Source organism: Oryctolagus cuniculus, unplaced genomic scaffold (genome assembly GCF_964237555.1).
Source record: "Oryctolagus cuniculus unplaced genomic scaffold, mOryCun1.1 SCAFFOLD_283, whole genome shotgun sequence".
In the NCBI taxonomy this organism is placed as follows: Eukaryota; Metazoa; Chordata; class Mammalia; order Lagomorpha; family Leporidae; genus Oryctolagus; species Oryctolagus cuniculus.
In genome coordinates, this window is record NW_027208254.1 from 224 (window position 1) to 21,908 (window position 21,685).

General features: G+C 42.3%; 1 protein-coding gene and 1 pseudogene across 1 annotated transcript; both read right to left on the minus strand.

Moving 5' to 3' along the window:
- Positions 1–3,727: 3,727 nt before the first annotated feature.
- Positions 3,728–8,799, minus strand: LOC138848082 (vomeronasal type-2 receptor 116-like). The gene has a single exon (XM_070067709.1). The coding sequence runs from the start codon at positions 7,854–7,856 to the stop codon at positions 6,951–6,953; it is 906 nt and encodes a 301-aa protein (XP_069923810.1). The 5' UTR covers positions 7,857–8,799; the 3' UTR covers positions 3,728–6,950.
- Positions 8,800–10,889: 2,090 nt separating this feature from the next.
- On the minus strand, positions 10,890–21,437 carry LOC138848081 (vomeronasal type-2 receptor 116-like; annotated as a pseudogene).
- Between the last annotated feature and the right edge of the window lie 248 nt (positions 21,438–21,685).

Here is a 21,685-nt window from a genome sequence, read left to right on the forward strand (position 1 = left end):
CTAAGGTGACACACCCAGGTTTTGTTGTGTTTTTTCTCTCTCTCTCTCCTCTCTTGTGTGTGTGTGTTTATGTGTCTCATCTCTGTATCCTCTCTTTTTCACATAAGGGAGGTATGTTTCAGCTCAGCTGAGCTCCCCTCCTCAATGGAGACCAGTGCCTGAGTGCTAGCCCCAGTGGTGTATAATTTCATTTGCTCTGTCTAAAGGACCACACAAAGGATCTGTGCTGTCCTCAGTGTAAGTACAGATTCCACATCAGTGTCTCTCACCAGGTAACCAGGAACCCCTGAGTTTGTGGAGTCTCACAATGAGACTGCTCAAAGTCCCAGCCGCACAGTGAGTGCTCCCACAACCCTCATTTTTTTCACAGTCCCAGTTCAGAAGCTTCAATAGTCACAAGCTGCTAGCCCACTGTTATTTCTCCCCACCAATGGAGTCCCACCGGCTGGTTGCTAGGTAGATTCATGAGCTGGCACTGCTTTTATGTATGTCCAAAATGACACCCACTCTATCGGCTTGTACAGTACACATTTTAAAAGTGATTAGAGGCCAGCACTGTGGCTCCCTAGGCTAATCCTCTGCCTGCGGAGCTGGCACACTGGGTTCTAGTCCTGGTCGGGGCGCTGGATTTTGTCCCGGTTGCCCCTCTTCCAGGCCAGCTCTCTGCTGTGGCCCAGGAGTGGTGTGGAGGATGGCCCAAGTCCTTGGGCCCTGCACCCCATGGGAGACCAGGATAAGTACCTTGCCCCTGACTTCAGATCAGCGCAGTGTGCTGGCCGTGGCAGCCATTGGAGGGTGAACCAATGGCAAAGGAAGACCTTTCTCTGTTTCTCTCTCTCTCTCACTGTCCACTCTGCCTTTCAAAAAAAAAAAAAAAACAAAGTGATTAGAGAGAGAAATGTGAAATGTGTATGTCCTGTCCTTTTTTTTTCTGCTCTAGTTTGTTACATTTTCCCCCATGGAGCTTCAAGCTTCATTTCCTCTGGGCTCTTCCTGCTGCTTTTTCACCTGTGGCTTGGGCTGCTGTGGCCTAGTCTCACCTCACTTTCCAGCGCTGGTGTGTAGGCTCCCTGCTGTTGGAGTTCCAAGCCATGGGCACCCATGCTTTCCACGTAGGTCCACCATGTTCCTCTAATTTCAATTTTGTTTCCTCTGCTGTTTTCTCGCTAACACTTCCTGAGACAACACTCCCTCCAATTTTTTAAAAAACTATCTTCCCTTGGGCTAGAGCAGTAAATTCCTCCCTACTCTGCCATCTTGGAAACTCTCCCAAGATTTTTTCAAAAACAATTTAAAATAAGCCAAACCATGAGAAACTTTGTAAAGATAAACATGTATTGACAAAGAACCACAATGACGAACATATTCTTCAGCTATTAGAACATGCTTGTTTTGTTATTGTTGAATTTCTTGAGTTCTTTATAGATTCTTTATATTAATCCTGTATCAGTTGCATAGATTGCACAAAAATCAACAGCCTTTGTATACACAAGCAATGCCATGGCTGAGAAAGAACTGCTAAGATCAATCCCATTCACAATAGCTACAAAAACAATCAAATACCTTGGAATAAACTTAACCAAGGATGTTAAAGATCTCTACGATGAAAATTACAAAACCTTAAAGAAAGAAATAGAAGAGGATACCAAAAAATGGAATTATCTTCCATGGTCATGGATTGGAAGAATCAACATCATCAAAATGTCCATTTTCCCAAAAGCAATTTATAGATTCAATGCAATTCCAATCAGGATACCAAAGACATTCTTCTCAGATATAGAAAAAATGATGCTGAAATTCATATGGAGGCAAAAGAGACCTCGAGTAGCTAAAACTATCTTGTACAACAAAAACAAAGCCGGAGGCATCACAATACCAGATTTCAGGACATACTACAGGGCAGTTGTAATCAAAACAGCATGGTACTGGTACAGAAACAGATGGATAGACCAATGGAACAGAATTGAAACAGCAGAAATCAACCCAAACATCTACAGCCAACTTATATTTGATCAAGGATCTAAAACCAATTCCTGGAGCAAGGACAGTCTATTCAATAAATGGTGCTGGGAAAACTGGATTTCCACGTGCAGAAGCATGAAGCAAGACCCCTACCTTACACCTTACACAAAAATCCACTCAACATGGATTAAAGACCTAAATCTACGACCTGACACCATCAAGTTACTAGAGAACATTGGAGAAACCCTTCAAGATGTTGGCACAGGCAAAGAGTTTCTGGAAAAGACCCAGGAGGCACAGGCAGTCAAAGCCAAAATCAACTATTGGGATTGCATCAAATTGAGAAGTTTCTGTACTGCAAAAGAAACAGTCAGGAGAGTGAAGAGACAACCGACAGAATGGGAAAAAATATTTGCAAACTATGCAACAGATAAAGGGTTAATAACCAGAATCTACAAAGAGATCAAGAAACTCCACAAAAACAAAACCAACAACCCACTTAAGAGATGGGCCAAGGACCTCAATAGACATTTTTCAAAAGAGGAAATCCAAATGGCCAACAGGCACATGAAAAAATGTTCAAGATCACTAGCAATCAGGGAAATGCAAATCAAAACCACAATGAGGTTTCACCTCACCCCGGTTAGAATGGCTCACATTCAGAAATCTACCAACAACAGATGCTGGCGAGGATGTGGGGAAAAAGGGACACTAACCCACTGTTGGTGGGAATGCAAACTGGTCAAGCCACTATGGAAGTCAGTCTGGAGATTCCTCAGAAACCTGAAGATAACCCTACCATTCAACCCAACCATCCCACTCTTTGGAATTTACCCAAAGGAATTTAAATTGACAAACAAAAAAGCGGTCTGCACCCTAATGTTTATTGCAGCACAATTCACAATAGCCAAGACCTGGAACCAACCTAAATGCCCTTCAACGGTAGACTGGATAAAGAAATTATGGGATATGTACTCTTTAGAATACTATACCGCAGTAAGAAACAATGAAATGCAGTCATTTGCAACAAAATGGAGGAATCTGGAACACATCATGCTCAGTGAAATAAGCCATTCCCAAAGCAACAAATACCATATGTTCTCCCTGATCGGTGACAACTGACTGAACACCAAAAAGGAAACCTTTTGAAGTGAAATGGACACTATGAGAAACGGTGACTTGATCAGCATAGCCCTGACTGTTAATGAACAACTTAATACATTATCCCTCTTAGTATTTTTTTTTGTCTGTTCTACTTAATATGACTGGTTTCATTCTGTAATTAATACACAGTTATTCTTAAGTGTTGATATTTAACTGAAATGTGATCCCTGTTAAGCATAAGAGTGGGAATAAGAGAGGGAAGAGATGTATAATTTGGGACATGCTCAAGCTGACTTGCCCCAAATGGTAGAGTTAGAAACATACCAGGGGACTCCAATTCAATCCCATCAAGGAGTCATGTACCAATGCCATCTCACTATTCCAAGTGATCAATTTCAGTTCACAATTGATCATAATGAAAGGACTAAGAGTCAAAGGGAGCACATAAACAAGTCTAGTACCTGCTAATACTAACCGATAGAATAAATAAAGGGGAGAGTGATCCAACATGAGAAGCGAGATACTCAGCAGACTCATAGAATGGCAGATGTCCTAAACAGCACTCTGGCCTCAGAATCAGCCCTAAAGGCATTCGGATCTGGCTGAAAAGCCCATGAGAGTATTTCAGGCATGGAAAGCCAAGACACTCTGGCAAAAAAAAAAAAAAAAAAAAAAAAAAAAACCCTAAATGAAAGATCTCTGTGAGTGAGATCCCAGTGGAAAGAACAGGTCTTCAAAGAAGGAGGTACCTTTCTCTGAAGGGAGGAGAGAACCTCCACTTTGACTATGACCTTGTCTAAACAAGATAAGAGCTGGAGAACTGAAAAGGCTTCCATAGCCTTGGCATCTCATGACTGGAGCATAGGGAGATTACTGATGCCATAGACAGGAGTGTCAATTGGTAAAGTCAACAACAGGAGTCACTGTGCACTTACTCCTCATGTAGGATCTCTGTCCTTAATGTGCTGTACATTGAGATTTAATGCTATAACGAGTACTCAAACAGTATATTTCGCTTTGTGTTTCTATGGGGGTGCAAATTGTTGAAATCTTTACTTAATGTATACTAAACTGATCTGTATATTAAGAGAATTGAAAATGAATCTTGATGTGAATGGAAGGGGAGAGGGAGTGGGAAACGGGAGGGTTGCGGGTGGGAGGGACATTATTGGGGGGAAGCATTGTAATCCATAAGCTGCACTTTGGAAATTTATATTCATTAAATAAAAGTTAAAAAAAGAGCAACTTGTTTTGTTATTGTTGAATTTCTTGAGTTCTTTATAGATTATTTATATTAATCCTGTATCTGTTGCATAGTTTGCAGATATTTCCTCCACTCTTGGTTGCCTCCTGACTTTGCTGAGAATTTCTTGTGCAGTGCAGAAGCTTCTTAGCTTGAGTAATCCTGTTTATCTATTTTTGTTTTGATGTCTTGTGCTTCTGCAGACTTGTCCAAGAAGTCTTTGCCTATTCCAATGTATTCAAGAGTTTCCTCAATGTTCTCCCCTAGTAATTTGATGGTATCAAAGTCATAGATTTAGATCCTTGATCCATTTTGAGTTGATATTTCTATAAGGTATAAGGTAAGGGACTTGTTTCAAATGCTTCTGCAAGCATAGATTTTTCACAGCACCATTTGTTAAAGAGACTTTCTGTTCTCCAGTGATTGATTTTAGATCCTTTATCAAGGATTAGTTGGTTGCCTTGAGCAGTTTTTTATATTTTCAATTTCTTTTTCTTTGTCTTGGTCTGAATAATATATTTCCAAAGATTTGTCTCCTAGGTCAGATACTCCTTTTTCTGCCTCATCAAGTCTGTTGTTAAGGCTTTCTCAGTATTTTTAAAGGTGCATTTGTTTATTGGAAAAATCAGAGTTGTAGAGACAGAGAGAGAGAGAGAGACAGAGAGACAGAGACAGAGAAAGAAACAGAGAGACAGAGTATGCTTCAATCCACTGGTTGACTGAGCCGGAACATGATCCACCACCCATGTGGGATGATGGCACTACAAGTCTGTTGTTAATGCTTTCTCATGTATTTTTTTAAAAGATTTATTTATTTAGTTAGTTATTTGAAAGGCAGGTTATGGAGAGGTAGAGACAGAGAGAGAGAAAGAGAAGTCTTCCATTCACTGGTTCACCCCCAGATGGCTGCAACACATGGAGTTGTGCCAATCTCAAGCCTCCTCCTGGTTTCCCACACAGGTGCAGGAGCCCAAGAACATTGGCCACCTTGCACTGCTTTCCCAGGCCAAAGCAGAGAGCTGGATCAGAAGTGAAGCAGCGGGGACTTGAACCAGCACCCATTAGGCATCCTGGCACTACAGGTGGTGGCCTTGCCCGCTATGCCACAGCGCCAGCCCATGAATTCTTCATTTCAAATGTTTCATTTGATTTCTCTTCAAAATCTCAATCTCAGGGCATAATTTTTCATCCACGTCATGTATTGAGTTCTGTAACATAGATTTGCTTCTCATTGCTTCTGAGTAATCCTATGATCATTGGTTGAATTGCTATTCAAGTGTTTCATCAGTCTCTTTTTCTTCACATTCTAATATTGAAATGTTGTTGTCTTCTTTGGGGAAGTCATGTCTTCCTATTCTTGTTGAATTTCTGTGTTTACTTTTAGATATTTGTGTAAATGCTTGTTGGTTGTCTCCTGAGATACCTTTTATCTTGGAACTGTGTCTTAGTGGGGCATCTGCTCTTTCAGTGAATACCCAGAGATGTGTGCTGGGTGTGGCCAGGGAGCTCTAGTCAGTGCTCTCTGATGGTTCGAGAATCTAGAGTGACACTCCAGTTAGACCTGGAAGATCTCCTTTCTTTACAGTAAGGCCGAGGGTATGATCATGGCTGCTGGTATAATCCCAACGTCACCTCCTCTCTTCCAAGGTGATCAATACCTAGGGTTAGCCCACTGTGTGTACAACCCCCCATCCACCCTGGCACATGAGTTATTGACAGGATCTGTGTGGTCCTGAGTGTGCACGAGGAATCCTCTTCATGACACACCCCACGTTGTCAGAGGTTGTGAAATATGTGGAGTCATACAGAGTGATTGCCCAGAGATCCAGCTGCATCCTGTGCCCTATTGTGCAGTTACAGAATTCCCACAGTCACAGATGGCAGGGCTCCTACAGTCACGGGATACAGAGGATCTGCTCAGCCCCTCGAGCCTTCTCCATCCAGGAGGAGAATAGAAACGTTCCCAGAGACAGCTGCCTGTGGGAGCTCTGCCTTGGCAGTTTGAGCCTTGGAGCCTGTGATATGCTGAGAGGATGGGGACCACGCACAGTCCTACATTGGTGCCCAGCTCCCTGTCAACCCTCCCAGCCAGATGCAGAGTAGGTGGAGAACACAGCTTTTTCCCTCTGGTCAATTCCTCTGGTCAGAGACATGCACGCAAGCTGCCACAGGCTCCATTGGTGTCAAAATGGGATCCTCTTCCTGCCAGTTGCTTGAGTGCCCTTATGGGTGTATGGCGAAAGATATGTGCTTTCTTTCCCTGGATTGGGCAGGTACTCTGCCTGCACTAGGGATCCAGGCTGGACTGAAAGACAGTGTGGGACACAGGGCCCTCCCTCGGGCAGTATCACCATTGACAAAGGCTGCCACAGTCTGCCCTCCCCTTGCTCTACAATGCTGGCATCTCTTCAAGCTCCTGGCTGCAGGGGTTGTGGGTGGTGTCTCTGATCATCGCTGTGTGTCTGCACCTTCCACACAGCTCAACGGCATCCATCTTCCTCCATAGAATTTCCACTGCATACATCTCCAACTGTCCCTGAGAATACATTTCTTGCACTTTGCTTCTGCTATTTTCCCTAGTTTAAGAGCAGCATCTCTTGGAATCTCAGAATGTTTCATGAAATGGTTATACTGCTTCTTTTTATCGAGACTTTGCTTTACTTCTTGATCCTGGCAGGATATTCCTCTCTGACTTGAGAAGAATAAAATAGCACTTGGGGGCAAAAATGCATACAAGTAACCCAGCACTGGAAGCCAAGATGGAAAAGACCTCCACAGCCACCATGAACTTCCCTTTGGTGCTGTTATACACAGGGAGGAATGCAATCCAAACGCTACAGAACACCAGCATACTGAAGGTCAAGAACTTGGCTTCATTGAACGTGTCTGGCAGGCTCCTGGCCAGGAAGGCCAAAGTGAAGCTCCCCATAGCCAAGGAGCCCAAGTAGCCCAAGAATATGTAGAACATAATCACAGAGCCCTTGTTGCAAACCATGATAAGGAGAGTAGGCTCAGAATGTGCGTCGGTGTCAATGAAAGGGGGAGCGATTACCATCCAGACAACACCGAAAGTCACTTGAATGAGTGAGCAGAGGGGAATGATAGAATTGGGTGCCCCTGATAGCAACCATTGCCTCATCTTCATCCCTGGCATTGTGGACTTGAAAGCCAGTACCACCGTGACGGTTTTAGCCAGAACAGTAGAAACAGCCACAGTAAATAACACTCCAAATGTCATTTGTTGGAGGATGCAGGTGGCAGTGTTGGGTTGGCCAATGAAGAGCAGGGGGCAGAGGAAGCACAAGATGAGGGACAGGAGCAGAATGTAGCTAAGAGTTCGGTTGTTAGCCTTGACTATGGGAGTGTCTCTGTGCTTCACAAAGACTCCAAGAACCACAGCTGTGAGGATAGACAGGGAAAGAGCTGCACAGGCAAGCACCATCCCCACAGGATCTTCATATGCCAAGAAAGTTACAACCTTTGGCAGGCAGTGATCTCTTTTGCTGTTCGGGTATTGGTCATCTAGACACTTGATGCATTGCTTCATATCTGGAAGAAAAAGAAAGTGCCATGATCTTGGGTTCCAGAATTCTGTAGAACTCTCAGAATTTGCTCAATGGCTGAGTTGCTGTAATTAGACGACAAATACAGGAATGTTCCAGAGAGGAAAACTACAAGTTCAATGATGTTTATTTTTTGTTGGCATATCAAGGACCAAAGAGCCCTAATATCACATCTTTTTTCATATTTCACGTGTAAGACATTAGATTTTTTTTTGACAGGCAGAGTGGACAGTGAGAGAGAGAGAGAGACAGAGAGAAAGGTCTTCCTTTGTGGTTGGTTCACCCTCCAATGGCCTCTGCGGCCTGTGCGCTGCAGCCGGAGCACCGCACTGATCCGATGGCGGGAGCCAGGTACTTATCCTTGTCTCCCATGGGGTGCAGGGCCCAAGCACTTGGGCCATTCTCCATTGTACTCCCTGGCCACAGAAGAGAGCTGGCCTGGAGAGGGGGCCTGGGACAGAATCCAGCACCCCGACCGGGACTAGAACCCGGTGTGCCGGCACTGCAAGGCAGAGGATTAGCCTAGTGAGCCGCGGTGCCAGCCTAAGACATTAGATTTTTCTTACAAGCACAACTTGTACTCAGTATCATTCAAATATCAGTATTAGGACATATCCTGGATTCAGTTACTCATAGCCAAGTGTGCATTCATAACCTGCAGTGCAACCAGAAAATTTCCCACTTCTGCCAGTATAGAGATGACTGAGACTTCACTCTAAGGTTACCAGCCAGTACCCAATCTGCCTTCTTCCATCTGCTCTCTTCATGGTCTCATTATGTTTCTTTTTATACGATCTGAAGTGAAACCAGAGTATCATTATGTTTCTTTTTAAATCCTGTCTAGGATTTGTAGATAGAAAGAAAAATAGGGAAAAGTCCATCTGCTTGGTCTTTTCAGAAGTGGCAGTCTATGAACACTGCATGTAAATTATTAGATTTCTATCCATTCATTTACATTTCTATGGACTGCTTAAGTGCTCTTGTTCCTTGAGATATTTGGTCAATATCAATATTCATTTTTTTCAGTTAGATACTCCCTAGGTCATTACACTTACTGCACTTGAATCGTGACCCTGCCATGTAGCCTGAAATTTTTCATCACGTTTTTTCCTCTCCTTGGTTTAGAACTCTAGGAGCAGGGTCTCTTACAGCAGCTGGATAACTCTAATGTCTCCTCAGCACATTCCACAGTGGCTGACTCATAGCAGTAGTACAGGATGTTCATTCATTTGTTCAACTGTGGAGCTTGTTCCTGAATGCTTTGTGTCATGAATGGTGCTAGATGCTAGAGACATGAAGTTGAGTAGGATTCAAACCTTCAGTGTTCAGAGTGTAATTGAAACGGATGTGTACATTCAACCCTAGATACTCATAATACTGTGTAGTACATTCTATGGTAGAAATAAATGCAGGTCACTCAGGTTTGATCCTTCAAAATATTTTCTTGAAAAGCTAAAACCAAGGGCCAAAATGGAAAGTAGGTACAAGCAAGGTCTAAGGAAGAGTATCCTTCTCTGGGAAGGGTTGTTAATTTTTAATGAAATGATGGAAGAATTGAAAGAAGGGCTGAATTTTCAGTCTATTCCAGTTCCTCATTTTTTTTGGACCAATGGGAATGTAAGTGGGAGGAAGAGGTGGGAATCCCTCTGAATCTATACCTGTGTCATTGGAAATCTCCCTCTTTGGGCAGGGCGTGCAGTCAAAACAGCAGGCAGCCTTTCCCTCCTGAGGACTTTGCCTGAATCCAGGGCCACAGTTCTTGCTGCACAAAGAGCGAGGAGTCTGAAAGAATCAGACTTGTTAACCATCTCAAATATGGTCTAGTCTGTGGATAAGCAGATGTTTCCGACAGTACCAACAAGTCTCATTTACAGAAAAAGAGAATAGAGCAGTGGTCACTAGAGGCTAGACAGGGTGGCTGTGGGAGGATGACAGGCTACCAGAATACTCTTAGATGAGAAGAGTAAGTTCTGGTGTTGTGGTGCAAAGTAGGGGGACCATAGTTTATAATAATCTGTTATATATATACACACACACAGACACTCACATATATTTGCATTTTTTTGACAGGCAGGGTTAGACAGTGAGTGAGAGAGACAGAAAATTCTTCCTTCCGTTGGTTTACCCCCAAATGGCCGTGATGGCTGGTGCACTGCGCCAATCTGAAGCCAGGAGCCAGGTGCTTCCTCCTGGTCTCCCATGCCGGTGCAGGGCCCAAGCACTTGGGCCATTCTCCACTGCCCTACTGGGCCACAGCAGAGAGCTGGACTGGAAGAGGAACAACCGGCACCTGAACCGGGACTAGAACCTGGAGTGTTGGCGCTGCAGGCAGAGGATTACCCTAGTGAGCCGTGGATCTAGTCTACATGTAATTTTTAAAAAGACTTATTTATTTATTTGGAAGGCAGAGACACACACACACACACACACACAGATCTTCCACCCACTGGTTTATTCCCCAAATGGCCACCTTGGTCAGAATTGGAGTGATCCAGAGCCAAGTTCCTGGAGCTTCTTCAAGATCTCCCACATGGGTGCAGAAGCCCAAGGACTTAGGTTGTCTTTTACTGGTTTCCCAAGCCATAGCAGACAACAGGTTCCAAAGTGGAACAGCTGGAACTCGAATGGATGCCCATATGGGATCTCAGAACTCTGGTCATGGCATTAACCTGCTGTGCCACGTTACTGGCCCTGATAATTTGTTATGTATTTTTATGAAGCACTTGAGAAGAGTTTGGAGGCCAAGAACCAAACATAAAGAAATTATAAATGCTTAAAGTGATGACAAAGCTAACTACCCTGATTTTTACATTGCATTTTGCATACAAATCAGATTATCACACTATATTGCATGTACAATTCATTATATGCCAGGTTAAAAAAAGTAACCCAATTACTGGATTGGATGCTCTTATTTGGGGTATTTCCAAAATATTTATATGCAAATGAAATTATAAGATAAATATATTATAGTGCAGAATTCTTTTGAAAACCATGCATTCTTCAGAATATTCATGGGAGTTGCATATTATAAAAAACTGCATGGATTATAAAAATTTTGCACACAGATATTTCTTTCTATCCTCCACAAACCTTTTTTTTTCTTTTTGACAGTCAGAGTTAGACAGTGAGAGAGAGAGAGAAAGGTCTTCCTTCCATTGGTACATCCCCCAAATGCTGCCATGACTGGCACGCTGCACCAATCTGAAGCCAGGAGTCAGGCGCTTCCCCCTGGTCTCCTATGTGGGTGCAGAGCTAAAGCACTTGGGCCATCCTCCAGTGCATTCCTGGGCCACAGCAGAGCGCTGGAATAAAAGAGGAGCAACCAAGACAGAACTGGTGGCCCAACTGGGACTAGAACCTGGGTGCTGGCACCGCAGGTGGAGAATTAGCCAAGTGAGCTGCGGCGCCGGCCCTCTACAAACCTTTTGAAGTACTCTCCTGCTTTATGATGTGAACTCTCCCAGATTTTAGAAGGATATGATTGATTATATGCAATTTTCCCAGGTCTCTGACACTGAGAAAGAAAGGAAAATTACTCAAGTTGTAACAGGCAACTGTATTCTTTCACTGAGCGGAAGATCACCAAAGTCCCCATGACTGGGTTCTTTTCTGAGTAGCTATGTGTCATACATATATAGCCAAGAAACTGTCCAACTAACCTCTTTAAACTCAAAAGCCCAATCTATCAACTCTTCATGTATGGAAAAATCTTGATCACGTGGAGCCAGTGGGACAAAATGTCCTACTTTCACTTGAAGCCCAAGTCCATCAGGAAAATTCCAGAAGTTGAGGATATCGTATTCTTCCACAGGGGTTGCTTGTTGGTCTAAAATTATCTGGTCGCCAGCACTGTTATTAAACTGCACTCTCTTCAGAATGGAGTGGAGCTGGAACAGATGCAGTTAGATGGTAGAGAGAATTCTGGATGTGGACTCAAGCTCTGTTAGCTGTGTGACATTGGATAACTCCTTTACTCTTTTATATATGCTTATATATATATTATATATTATATTAGCCATAGGCATACCCATGAAATCAATTAGGAAATTAGCCACGAAAGCACCAGATACAATAGAGTCACTTCCCTGTCAGTCACAACTTTTTGCTTCAGAACATGAGAACAACAACAACCTCTAGGTATTAAATTCAGAAAACACCACAAAGTCAAATTTAGCATGACCCATTTTCATCAGAAATCTTTCAAAACTTCTCTTTATTCATCTTCAAAATGGGGATAAAGTATTGCCTAATTATTATATAAAAAAGTCATACACATATACACAGGTATATCGCTTATTTCTCCTTTCTACATCTGTACAATGGATCAAAATACTAAATCAATCACTGCATTGCTAGTCTTGACATATGGACCTCAAACACGTATTCTCTTTACTGTCATTAAGGGTATCAAGGAATTCAGACATCTAATATTATACTGAAAATATAGGGTTGGCAGGACTTTGAGCTTCTTTGTGACTACAAGAGTCACATTGGCTCACAAATTTCAAAATTCTTTGCCATTGGCACTTTCTCTTTGTGGCTATTCCTACAGAAGTTGAATGTGAAACTATGCAGGCATCCCTCCCATGCAATAAAGCTAATAAGATACTGTAACTCTGAGGAAGAACTCAAAATTTTATTTCCTGTTGAAGTTCTGAAAAGGTTACATTTGATTATGTATTTGGGCTGAGTTGAGAATCAAGAGGTCACCAGGAAGCACCTGCCTGAACTGGAACATTACCTGCCAAGGGTGAACCACTGGCTTCTCTCCATGTCCAGGTGATTGCATTTCTGACAGATGAAAAAGAAGTTCATGAAGGGTTTGGGCCACAGCATGCACAGCATTGTATACAAGGTAGCTCCCATCAGACGTGGTCATATCAAAGGTATGCAAAGGGAGAGACTCCAAAGAGACATTTGGGGGACAGCTCTCCAATTTTCCACAGTCAGTCTCAGAAAGCAAGCAATGGAAATGCAGGAACCACAATTTAGCAAGATAAAAGTCTTGTGGGTATTTAGCAGGGTTAACCCCCTGAAGAAACTGCTTGAAACCTGGGATCTCCTTATGGGATTGTGAAAAAGTCAGAGTCCCATGGAATGAGTCCAACAGGGAATAACTGTCAGAAAAGACAAAATCCCACTGTGACGTAGTGATCCAGACTTTCCCTGTCATCAGAATGTTCCACTTTGAAAAACTTAGTCCTAGAAGTGAGTCCGAGTCACCATAAATGACCACCACATTTGCTGAGGAATCTCGTATTCTGTAGTGTTATTGCCAGGCCAATTTGGAATAGGCCCTCTCAGTGATAGGGATCATTTCCACAAAGGCCACACAGATGCCATTCTTGTCCATCTCTCCTGTCAAGTCCCAGAGAAACTGAATACCCTTCATGTCTTCTGAAATAGCCAGTCCAACCCAGGTCCACCCAAAATGTTGCATTAGCCGGACCATGCCAAGCGCCAAGGCTGTGTTTCTGGGGGCCATCTGATAGATAGATGGAAACTGGCTCCTGTCACTCAGGATGGGATCAAAAGAGCCATAAGTGAGCTAAATGGGAAAAGAAAAACATAGACCCATCAGCGAATCCAACTTCAGGTTAATGGTTACAGGAAGCCATTGAGATTATCTGATTACTGTTTCAAGTGTTACTTGTGTTTTAAAGTAATCCTAGAGAAGCTTGGCTTATTGCATTTTTTGCATTACTCTTAGTATGAGAATTTCCTATAAAATGATTGTTCAAAGTCAAAATACGCAGAAATTTAAGCAACTGTGGTTCCCCCAATTATTTCTTCCTCTTAATTCTCAATAGGAATTTGACTTATTGACCCAAATTCTTTACTCTCGCATATGAAGGGCATTTTGATGTAATTTTGCATATTCTATTCCTGGAAATAGAATTTACTTCCCTATTTCTTGACTGTGCTTGACATGTGACTTGTTTATGTCAAAGGGATGTTGATGTACAAGGCACACACATGCAATGTGCTCACTCAATTATGATGGACTTTTTTCATTTCTTCAATTAGTATAGAGAATTTCTTTCCTCATGTATTTGCTATCCCTTCAGAGTGGGCTAAAAGGGAACACATGTAGAGCAGACTTGAGAAGCAAATCCAGCTGCACCTGCACTCATCTTAGTCCAGCCTAGATCAGGTGACCACACCATAAACGAATAGATACATAAATGAGAATACTATAGTTTTTTGATGCAAGCATTATCATGTCAAGCAATAACTCATGGATATAGAAATTTGTATCTAGAAGTAGGGTGCTGTTATAGAAAATGTACTAGTGATGCCAGCACCACGGCTCAATAGGATAATCCTCCACCTTGCATCGCCAGCACACCAGGTTCTAGTACCAGTCGGGGTGCCAGATTCTGTCCCGGTTGCCCCTCTTCCAGGCCAGATCTCTGCTGTGGCCAGGGAGTGCAGTAGAGGATGGCCCAAGTGCTTGGGCCCTGCACCCCATGGGAGACCAGGATAAGTACCTGGCTCCTGCCTTCGGATCAGTGCGATGCGCCAGCCACAGCACGTCAGCCTTGGCGGCCATTGGAGGGTGAATCAATGGCAAAGGAAGACCTTTCTCTATGTCTCTCTCTCTTTCACTGTCCACTCTGCCTGTAAAAAAAAAGAGTACTAGTGGTTTGGGATTATAGTATTGTGGTGATAAAAAGTGTTAGGGGATTTTGGAAAAGTAGTCATAGAACTTCTATAGGGGACTAAAAGATGTTTCCATGTTCTGTTGTAGAAAAAATGTGATTAAACTGGGGCTGGCGTTGTGCTGCAGTGGTTAAGCCACTCCTTATGATGCTGGCATCTCATACAGGAGTGCTGGTTCAAGTCCTAGCTGTTCTGCATCCTATCCAGCCCTGCTATTGTACCTGGGAAAGCACTGGAAGATAGTCTAAGTACAGGGGCCCCTCCCAGGCATCCTAGAGATATGGAGACATGGATGAAGTTCCAGTTTACTGGCTTAGGTCTGGCCTAATCGTGGTTCTTGCAGCCATTTGGAGGAGTGAACCAGTGAATAGAAGATCTCTCTTTCTACATTCCCCAGCAGTCTCTTAGTTTGTCTTTCAAATAAATAAATAAATAAATAAATAAATAAATAAAAACTGTGGTAGAAGTGTCACCTATGATAGCTAGGAAAAAAGAAAATGTACCATAATGAACTTATGGGTTTGGAAAAAATAATTTTCCAGTCAGAAGGGAGAATGTATGAGATGACTCTTACAAATAGAATCTGAAAGAGATGAACTTAGAAAATTACTGGATAATTTGCAAAATCAGGAATCATAGGAATTATCAGAATCTAAAAATTGCACTATTAGAAAATTCAACTGCTTCTCTGGAAATCAAATGTGTTTCTATTATTGAAAAAATGTCCAAATCTCAATAAAGCATGGCTTCCAGGAAATAAAATGTGTGTGTTTAGGTTTGTTCTTTTAAGACCTCTGAAATGTAAGGTGATTACTAGGTTCAATTTTTAGACATCCAAAAATGGCATCACAGCAGATAAGATTCCATTCTTCCCCACCCCATGGCATCTTACCTGTGGATATTTGTAGAGTTCCAGTATTGTTCCCATCTGAGCTGATATCGCCCACGTGGTTCCTACAGTAACTGCCACAGACTTGCCCTCTCTCACACAGGAATAGTTAGGGATCACCTTGCCTAGTCCAGACAACCACATCAGGCAACTTTCCAAAGTCCTTTTCTCACTGTGCAATGCATTGTAGAGATCAAATCCTAGGGATATGTTGGGTAAAAGGTAGGGGTTCCTGTTGATCTCTTCAATGGCAAAAACAAAGGCTAGGACATACTGGTAGTTTGATGAGTAAAACCTGCATGGAAATCATAAATGTATTTAATAAAAGGTTCAAACAATGTGATTTAAGATTTTTTTTTAATTCAAGAAAAATAGAGTATGCTTGGGGGAAAGAAAGCCCAGTGAACTTATTCACTGGTAGGAAGCAGCCATGTCTCCTCAGGACTGAGAATTAGGACTTAAGGAATTATTTAACTGGGGCTCTAGAAGACCCTAACTTCATGGCATATATTCTAAAAGTAGGTATCAAAGAATAGTCTTAGTGAAGATTCAGTTCACACTCAGTATAAATTTGACCCAAGGTTTTTTTTTTTTTAAATATAGGATAGTAAGTGTTTATGTTTTAGTAAATGATCATTTATTAATTATGCTATATTATATATGTTCTAGTTAATGACCATGAAACACTGCTTTGGTGTTGTATAAGCATAAATTTGGAGGTGAGCATGTGAGGAGGCTATTTTTGAGTTACTGTATATGGAGCTACATTAATTCAGTGCCAATGATCCAGGCAGAATGAGAAAGTTAGAACTAGAAATGAACTAGTTAATGAACTAGAAAAATATGGAAAACAGAGGTGGGGACCTAAAAACGACCCAGCAAGAGGCAACAAGTGCTTGGGCTCCTGGACCTGCATGGGAGAACTGGGAGAAGCACCTGACTCCTGGCTTCAGATCAGTGCTGTGCCGGCCGTAGCAGCCATTTCAGAAATGAACCAATGGAAGGAAGACCTTTCTCTCTATCTCTCCCTGCTTTTGTCTATAACTCTACCTGTCAAATAAATAAAGAAAAAAAAACTGAGGCAGCATGTCATAGTCATCACGAAAGGAGTTGTGCAGCAACAGAGACTCTGGGTAAGCATAAATAGGCACTGAAAGATTTTGACTTTATCCAGATGTGGAAGAGATAGGAACAACTGGATGTTTAAAGCCAACACATTGTAAACTCTTGCTGTCTATTGGCCAACTCCTTATACAGTAAAAAAAACCAAGCAAATTGTAAACTAAGCAATTTAAATAACCCACAGATTACAGAAGAAATTAGAAAATATTCTGAATTGAATATGAGAACATAGAACATATAAAACCTTTTGTGAAAGAAAACTGAGGTAAACTGGGGCCAGCGCTGTGGTGCAGTAGGTTAATCCTCAGCCTGTGGTGCAGGCATCCCAAATGGGCATCAGTTCATGTCCCAGCTGCTCCTCTTCCCAACCAGCTTTCTACTACGGCCTGGGAAAGCATGAGAAGATAGCTCAAGTTGTTGGGCTTCACCCACGTGGCAAACCTGGAAGAAGCTGTTGTCTCCTGGCTCACATTGGCGCAACTCCAGCCATTGTGGGCATTTGAGGTGTGAACCACCAATGGAAGACCTTTGTCTCTCCCTCTCACTGTCTGAGACTCTATCTCTCAAATAAATAAAATCTTTTTAAAAAATTGAGGTAAATTTGTCACCTTAAGTGCTTATATTAAAAAAGAAGTTCTCTGTGTTGAGCAGAATAGTTACCTCTAAAGATGTTACATCCTAATCCCCAGAAGACCCCGATGTAATCTTACATTACATATGGAATTCAGATTGCTAGCCAGTTGACCTTAAAATGGGAAGATTATCTTGTACTATGCAGGTGGGTCCAATCTAATCATAAGAGTCCTTGAAAGTAGAAGAGAAAGGCAGAAGAAGGTTAGAGGGAAACAAACGAGACAGAAAGAGGGGGAGAAGAGATTTAAGGTGTCAGAGGGGGCCGGTGCTGCGGTGTAGTAGGCTAAACCTCCATCTGTGATGCCGGCCTTCCATATGGGCACCAGTTCATGTCCCAGCTGCTCCTCTGCTGATCTAATAGCTCACTGCCGTTCTGCCTGAGAAAGCTCTAGAAGGTGACAAAAGTGCTTGGGCCCCTGCACCTGCACAGGAAACCCAGAAGAAGCTCCTAGTTTCAGGTCCCAGCTCTGGCCATGCAGCCATTTGGGAAGTGAACCAGCAGATGGAAGATCTTTCTCTCTGTCTTCAGCTCCTCCTGTCTCTGTCTGCGACTCTGTCTCTCAAATAAATATGGAATTTTAAAGTTTCAGAGGGACTCAAGTTACCTTTGCTGGCAAGATGGAGAGAGGAGGCCCTGGACCCAGGAATGTGCATGGCCACAAGAATCTGGGAGCAACCCTTAGCTTGTAGCAAGCGAGGAAATCGGGAGCTCAGTTCTTCAACTACAAAGAACTGAATTCTGCTAGCAGCACAAATGAGCAAGGAAATGCATCTTCTCTTAAGGCATCCAGGAAGGAACAGAGTTCTCTCCACATCCTAATGTTGATACAGTGAGACTCACGTTGGGCTTTGACCTACAGAACTGTAATATGATAAATTTGTGCTATTTGACTGTTAAGATTGTGGTAATGTTAGAGAAGGAATAATTAAACTAACACATTCTCAATTGAATTATTTATTTTTCTACCTGAAGGAACAGGAAAAGGAAGATCAGCTTAAAGATAAAGCAAGAAGGAAGAAAGTAATAAAGAAGCAGCAATTAATGAAAAAGAAAAAAAAACAATAAGAAACAAAGGTGGGATTTTGAAGAAATAAATAAAATTCTGAAGCCTCTCATTAACCTTACAGAGAAAATAAGAGGTCAGAATTGCCTTTAACAAGAATTAAATGAGAATAGAAGATGCTACAGACATAAAAATGATAACGAAGGGATAATATGAACAATTTTATGGCAACATAATAGAAAACATCTGTGAAAAGGCAAATTTGTTGAAGACTCAAATTATTAATGTCACTGAGTAAGAAATGGGAAAACTGTAGAGCCTTGTATCAAAGAAATTGAATTGATGGTTAAAATCGTTCCAACCCAGAAAGATCCAGTGTCAGATGGGTTTCACTGATGTTTAGAATTATGTACTGGGGCCAGCGCCATGGCTCACATGGTAAATCCTCCACCTGCAATGCAGGCATCTCATATGGGCACCGGGTTCTAGTCCCAGTTGCTTCTCTTCCAGTCCAGCTCACTGCTGTGGCCTAGAAAGGCAGTGGAGGGTGGCCCAAGTGCTTGGACACCTGCACCCCCATGGGAGACAATTTAGAAGCACCTGGTTCCTAGCTTGGGATTGCCGTAGTTCCGGCAGTGGTGGCCATTTGGGCGGTGAACCAACGGAAGGAAAACATTTCTCTCTGTCTCTCTCTGTCACCGTCTAACTCTGTCAAATAAAAAAAAATTTTAAAAATTATGTACAAACTCTTAAAGAAACTGGAGAACATGTTCAAGTTCATTTGTGAGGTCAGCATAGGCCTAATCTTTTTTTTTTTTTTTTTTGACAGACAGAGTGGACAGTGAGAGAGAGAGACAGAGAGAAAGGTCTTCCTTTGCCGTTGGTTCACCCTCCAATGGCCGCCGCGGCCGGCGCACTGCGGCCGGCGCACCGCGCTGATCCGATGGCAGGAGCCAGGAGCCAGGTGCTTTTCCTGGTCTCCCATGGGGTGCAGGGTCCAAGCACCTGGGCCATCCTCCACTGCACTCCCTGGCCACAGCAGAGGGCTGGCCTGGAAGAGGGGCAACTGGGACAGAATCCAGCGCCCCGACCGGGACTAGAACCCGGTGTGCCGGCGCCGCTAGGCGGAGGATTAGCCTAGTGAGCCGCGGCGCCGGCCTATAGGCCTAATCTTAAAATCAGAAAAAATGCATTGTAAGAAAAGTAGAGACTAATCTTCTATGTAGAGACTATCTTCCATGAACATAGAATAAAAAATCATTGATGAGATACTAGTCAATTGAATCCAGCAGTGTTTGCTAGTATTAGAAAACCAATCAACATAATTCAGCATCACAACACAATAAATGAGAAAAGTCATACAAGTTCTATCTCAGTAGTGGCGTTAGTTCAATGACGGATTTGTTGCCCCAACTTCTGAGAGTGCTGTCATTCCCTTTAGGGATTGCCTCAGCTCCAGAAAGCCTCCTTATCCAAGGTTTCTGGGAATCAGAAGTAAAACTAGTAGTGATTAGTTGTGGAAACACATCAAATGGATAAAGGGCATAAAGAGATTGCATATATATATATATATATATATATATTTGCAAACAGTATATCCTTCCTAAAAGCAATCACTGAAAAAAGTACTCTAGCTTGAGTGTACATGAAGCCCACATATGAGAAAGTCACTTCATGAATGAAAAATTTTTTCATGCTGAAAGAAGTAAAACATAGATGTCAATTTATTTTGGTTCTTTGTGGTTTAAACTGTATAAATGGCAAACTACTTTCCTCACGTAAGACAGAAAAGAATTAGGTAAATAGATCACACTTTTAATTTAGAGTCGAATTAAGTAGTTCACTAAGGAGGTAATCAGATTTGGAATCTAATTTATTAAGTCATAAAGAATAGCACCAAAATGAAGAAATAAATCAATGACTTGTAACATAATAGTAAAATATAATATACTAATATGGTATACTATACTGTATTATACTATACTACATTATACTATACTGTAATCAGTTCTTTCATGAAGAGCTCTTGGATTGGAGAGGAAAGAAACAGAAGAATCAGCAAGCAGTGTCAAAAAGCCAGTAGAGAGAGGGGGAGCTGACAGGTGGGTAGGGGGGTGACTGAGGGAAGCCACAATCTCACCAGTCTTCACTCACCCTTTCAGCAGCTCCAGCCAAACCTGGGGAATTGAATACATGTAAATCAAACACAATACTAAAGATATATCTGAACTACATTTTGTAAAATTATGGAGAGAAAGAAGTCCAAGGCAACATTGAAGAATGAGAGAAGGTTCAGGCAAATAATTATTAATTTGAGGAGATGGTATCATTCTCAAGTGTGTCCCTATCGTTTTATGAGCAAAACAAAATGTTGCCTCACCATGACATTAACGGTCCATCAGATACAGATCTGTTTGAAAAAATATAGAAAGAAACAAAAAAGGAAACTCAAGTTCCCATTGTCCCTTTACCCCTCAGTGAAACAGAACCTAATTGGAAATATATTTACATATCTATTTATAAATGCCTCCCAGGCTATTTAGTCCAGGTTCCTGTCCAGGCCTCCCAGGTTGGAATGATATAATGAAAATCTAGAATCTGACTAAAAGTTGATATAAACTTCTATTTCTAAAGGTAGCATTTTGCACTGAGTACTTTCCTGTAAGGTTATTAGCAGTGATCTTCCATGGCTTAGGAATATTATCAGATGTCAGCCTGTTGGCGAGCATTTTAGGCAACCTGTCAGCACTGTGCTGTTGCCTAAGGACTGTTTGTGAGGATCACCAGGAAGGGATGGATCAGGGATAACAGTGGTTGATGGGGATTCCATCTTCTCACTCATACCCTGTCCACGCAGCGAGGCAAGAGTTGTGGAAAGAGTTCTAATGTGTGTTTGGGGGGGAGATGGAAAGTAGAAAGGAAGTAGGGCTGAAGGAAGAAAAGTTGATTTATCTCTCCACCTTTAAAGGACAAGAAGTTAGAGGATGAGAGAATGATAGGAGAAAGCTAATTCAGTGTGATTGGTTTAACCACCATAAGCTTCCCTAGACATTGTCCATAATTTTAAAACAAGTACACTTTATAAAAAGAAAGAAGAGGAAAAGAAAAGCCACTTACTTTGAAAAATGCACATTTTTGCTAGGGCGGTGTTGGAATTCCATCCAAACTCCTGGTAACTCACCAATAAATGAATAAAGTGTGAAAAAACCACCTATAATCAGGTCTCCGTCCTGGTATACACTGGCATTCATCTTCGAAGCACAAGAGACATACTCTGAATCACACACCAAGAGTGGAAAGTGCAGGGTCAGAAAGAGAAGAATCAGAAAGCTCATGACAGTAAAGTCTCCACCAGTTATAGCCAGAAGTCTGTGAGTGGAGATGAGCAAGCTGAGCAGCCGTGGTCCTCTGCAGGGAGGTAAGAGCTGATGGCTAAGTTTCCCTCTTCTGAGGAAACACAATGGAATAGATATGTGGGGTCCACATCTAAGGCCAAGGC

What these genes read in the sequence shown, in the direction of transcription:
- LOC138848082 (XM_070067709.1), bottom strand. Translation starts at nt 7,856, where the DNA reads ATGAAGCAATGCATCAAGTGTCTAGATGACCAATACCCGAACAGCAAA.